Below are 4,261 nucleotides of genomic sequence, written 5' to 3' on the forward strand. Positions count from 1 at the left end.
GGGTCACTGTCACCACCACCAGATGGACTTTGGACTTCCTAGCCTCAGAAACTGTAAGCAATAAATGTCATTTTCTTTATAAGTTCCAAGTATTTTGTTATAAGCAACACAAAATGGACTAATACACTAGTGTTCTAGACTTCTCACACTTCCTCAGACCTATGTATTCCCTTCTCCTTGAATACTTTTTCTGGTTAATTCCTATTTATCTCTCAGATCTCATCTCAAATGCCACCTCCTCAGGGACACCTTCTTCGCTATATATCTACACCCATGTATCTACTCCCACAGCTACAAATTTTAATAGCTCCCTTTATTTTTCACATATCTCTTTTCCTGATTTGTATTTATACATTTATTATTGCAAGTATTTTATCACCATCACTCCCACTAAAATGTAAGCCTCCTGTACCTTTGTGCATCACCACTGTATCCTCAAGAACCTAGTCAAGTGCAGCACACAACAGCTGCTTAATAAATAATTTTTGAATAAATTAATAAAGCTGGTTAGACCACAAAGGGCCTTGAACACCAGGTTGGGCAGTTTGGGAAATATATTCATACAAACTTGTACACAAGCCCCCAAAACATTCAACCCTGTGTGTCGGTATTGAGAAGTGCACACAAGCCTTTGTGAGCTGGGGTTTCCACATGTACATGCTTTGCTAAAAACATGTCCTAGCCAAGACCTGCAGCAGGCAGAGCACTGAGTATGAAACAGATCAAATTCTATTACTGATCTTCAGGCGTGGTGAAGTAGATTTGCCTCCCTGCCCAGAGAATGATGTGCCTCCAAAATCAATCAACCAAAAACTTCTTAATCTCGTTATATTTATTAATTCATTTACTCTTTCAGAAAATACCATGTGTGCAAGTTCAGTATATCTTAGAGATGAAGCCTGGGATCCTCTAGTCTGCTCAAGCCAACAGCAGGCCATCTTCCAGCTGCTGGACCCTGTGGCAATGAAAGGAATTATACTGGTCCAGAGCAGTGCAGCTGTGCCCTAAGCCAAAGGCTCCATGCTCCTGGCCCACCACAGCCAGCAAGAGCTCTGCTGCCATACAAATGAAGCATTTCCACATGAGTTTTCAGCCAGATCCTCAGTGGAACTGCCCTGGGAAGTCTTAGTCCACTCTCACAGAGCAAAACTGAGCACACTTTAGCATCTCCACTTCACCCACAGACACCCTCTATCACTGCGCCTCTCTTACACGCTGTTTGTTTACAGGTGTGATGTACGGCTCACTAGTCTTCAATGAGCTCTTAGAGTAAGGGGTGCCTCCTTTCATATCCTCCGTGTGTGGCACAAGTAATTACAAAATAACTGTTTATGAATCAATGAATAATAACCAATTCTCAGACTGTATTTTCTGAACTGTAATTGTTGTTCAATAAATATATGAATAAACGAATTAATGGAAATACTAGTTTTCAAATGTTTTGTTAAGCAGTAGAATCCTTTTCAACCAAAATATTGCAAGGGACCCTAGAACATCTGACAGATTAAAAAAACATTTACTCTGGATGAAGCCCCACCCTCTCCCTCTCTGCCTCACCCACCAGGACCCCTTCCAATCCCCTAGGCTTTTACAGGAACGAGAATGACTGAACTACAGATATAATTAACAACGTACAGGAACCTCACAAATATATTGCTATGGGAAGAAGCCAGATACAAAAGAATGCATATTACATAATTCCATTTACATCAAGTTCAAAACCAGGCAGAACTAAGCAATAGAGGTAACAGTGATCAGAACAGTGGTTATCTTTGGGGGAGAAGTTCTGAGAGCACAAAGGGGGGCTTCTACGGGGCTGCTAATGTCCTCTTTCCTGATCTGGATGGTGGCTTCACAGGTGTTTGCCTTGTGAAAATTCATCATGCTGTACCCTTACAATCTGTTCATTTTTCTCTAAATATGTTATACCTTAAAAGCTTGTTGAAAAGTAAATTTAATTAAATAAAAACAAAAACCTCCTTGGGGGTCTTCAGAGCCTAGATAGAGGACAACCGGCTTAGGAAAGCATAAGGTTCTACGTTACTGACCAACCCAGTGCCCACCATCAGAAGCCCCCGTGCCCACCATCAGAAGCCCTGCATGATCTGCAAGCTTTTGCCAGGATGACAAGTACTCACGAGGCTTTGATGAGCAGCCGCTCTCTCTCTTGGAGCTCCCGCTTCAGACTTTCAACTTCCACCTTGAGTTCAATGTTCTTCAAGACAAGATTAGGAAAGAAAAGAAACATTGTAAAATACAGGACCTATGAACATCAACAATGGGGATACCGCTTCCAGCACAGACTGACTATGGCCTGACTATCTGATGCTTGTAATAGGCACTTGAGTTCAATGTTCTTCAAGACAAGATTAGGAAAGAAAAGAAACATTGTAAAATACAGGACCTATGAACATCAACAGTGGGGATACCGCTTCCAGCACAGACTGACTATGGCCTGACTATCTGATGCTTGTAATAGGCAGATGTTAGATTCAAAAACTTCATTAGCCGCAGGGCACAGGGAAAAGGGAATTACTACACACTGGTGGTCTCAAAAGAAGGCCCTGGAGTTCTCAAGACTTGGAACAATTATGTAAATGTTCCAAGCTTTTAACAGCCAGAGCATTCAAATATCAAGGCATAAATGTCATACAAGTGAGGCTGATTTAAAAATTGTTTGCCCTCCGCCAAGCAAATTTACAAGCAGTTCTGCAGTTTGCTTTTACCATTCCAAGGCAATTACTTCTAGTTGTTTACAATCATGCATGTGACGGTTGTAGCAGTGGGAATGTGTTACAGCTTAAAAAAAGTAAAACATGTGGATGGATAAGTGGGAGGTCGCATCATGGCCTCTCATTTCAATATAAGATTTCAGTGTACTCACTCACAAAAAAGCCACAACTGCATGGGACAAGCTGTCTATGAGGGACACCACAGTGCTCGCCAACCATCTTCCTCTTAACTGACTAGAACAAGGGAGTCACACATGGCCTTAGGCTTACAACTCACGTGAGAATCCACAGACAAAATCCTTGGCAAATGGGATGCAATGTGAGACAGTGGAGCAGTGGTGGGTTTCTCAAACTTATCTGCAAATGCATCCCAGATGGAATATTAGTTGAATTCATGTAGTAGGGATGGGGGTCTGGGTGCATAGTTTGCAAAGGATTGCTGTAAATCCAAGATTTGTCTGAAATTTCTCTCTTCTTTTATTTTAACAATTCATACCAATCTTACATTCTACTCTTAACACATGTGCATTAATTTAAATAAAAATAACATTTCCGGGACAGCCTGGTGGCGCACTCGGTAGAGTGCAGCGCTTGGGAGCGCGGCGGCACTACCGCCGAGGGTTCGGATTCCATATAGAGACCGGTCCGCTCACTGGCTGAGCATGGTACAGGAGCGACACCGAGGGTTGCGATCCCGTTGCCAGTCGCGGTACGGGCGCAACACCGAGGGTTGCGATCCTGTTACTGGTCACGAAAAAAAGACAAAAAGGAAAAAAAAATAAAATAAAATAACATTTCCAATAAAATTTACAATCTTGGAAGGACATGCCTCCCTCTCTTTTCTGCCAAGTAGCCCTGGGGCAACAAGTACCTCAGGTTGAGAGTACAGTCAAAATGGAAAAGTCATGGGCATGGGACCAGAAAGACATGGGTTCAAATCCCGCCTCTACTCTTTACTAGGTGACTGTAGTAAGTCAGAGGATGCTCACTCACTCGTTCACTTCACAGACACTTATCAAGCACCTGTGACAGGCCTAGCACTGAGGATACTGGGGTAAACAAGACAGACACAGGCCCTGCTGTAACGCTAACATCGAATACGAATCTGGAAGTGTGACCCTGTAACTGTCCTAAGAAGGACAAGTCCAGGGGGCTAGAAAGCAACGTTTCTCCTTTCAGATCCCTCTAGTGTCAAGTGAAAAACATAAAGCCCACATGACCTAAGGGACATGAGGACTAAACAAGCTAGTAAATGAAAAAAACCTAGGAGTGAGGGCTCAAAATAGGTTATTTTCTTCACTGTCAAACAACAGGGACTAAAGAAGTCATCTATGAGACAGAACTTTTTCTAAAAGAAATTGATCTTTGTATAAAGAACACTAAGTGGCAGTACACAATGTCTTCAACTGTGGTTTTGTGTAAACTGCAGAAACACCCTTCAGATAGAGGATTCCTTTTCTGGCTCTCAGAAGGGCAGACAGCTTCCACGTATGAGCTGATATATTCTTTTTTTTTTTTTTTTTTTTAAA

At 42.3% G+C, this 4,261-nt stretch overlaps 1 protein-coding gene across 1 annotated transcript in view; it reads right to left on the reverse strand.

The window, feature by feature from the left end:
- The window catches only part of CDK5RAP2 (CDK5 regulatory subunit associated protein 2), a 194,473-nt gene that overhangs the window by 153,240 nt on the left and 36,972 nt on the right, over positions 1–4,261 (reverse strand). Inside the window, exon 5 of the mRNA XM_008568766.1 lies at positions 2,139–2,215. Within this exon, the coding sequence (XP_008566988.1) occupies positions 2,139–2,215 (77 nt within the window). The remainder of the gene's footprint in view (positions 1–2,138; positions 2,216–4,261) is intronic.

Source organism: Galeopterus variegatus, unplaced genomic scaffold (assembly GCF_000696425.1).
Source record: "Galeopterus variegatus unplaced genomic scaffold, G_variegatus-3.0.2 Scaffold439, whole genome shotgun sequence".
NCBI classification, from domain to species: Eukaryota; Metazoa; Chordata; class Mammalia; order Dermoptera; family Cynocephalidae; genus Galeopterus; species Galeopterus variegatus.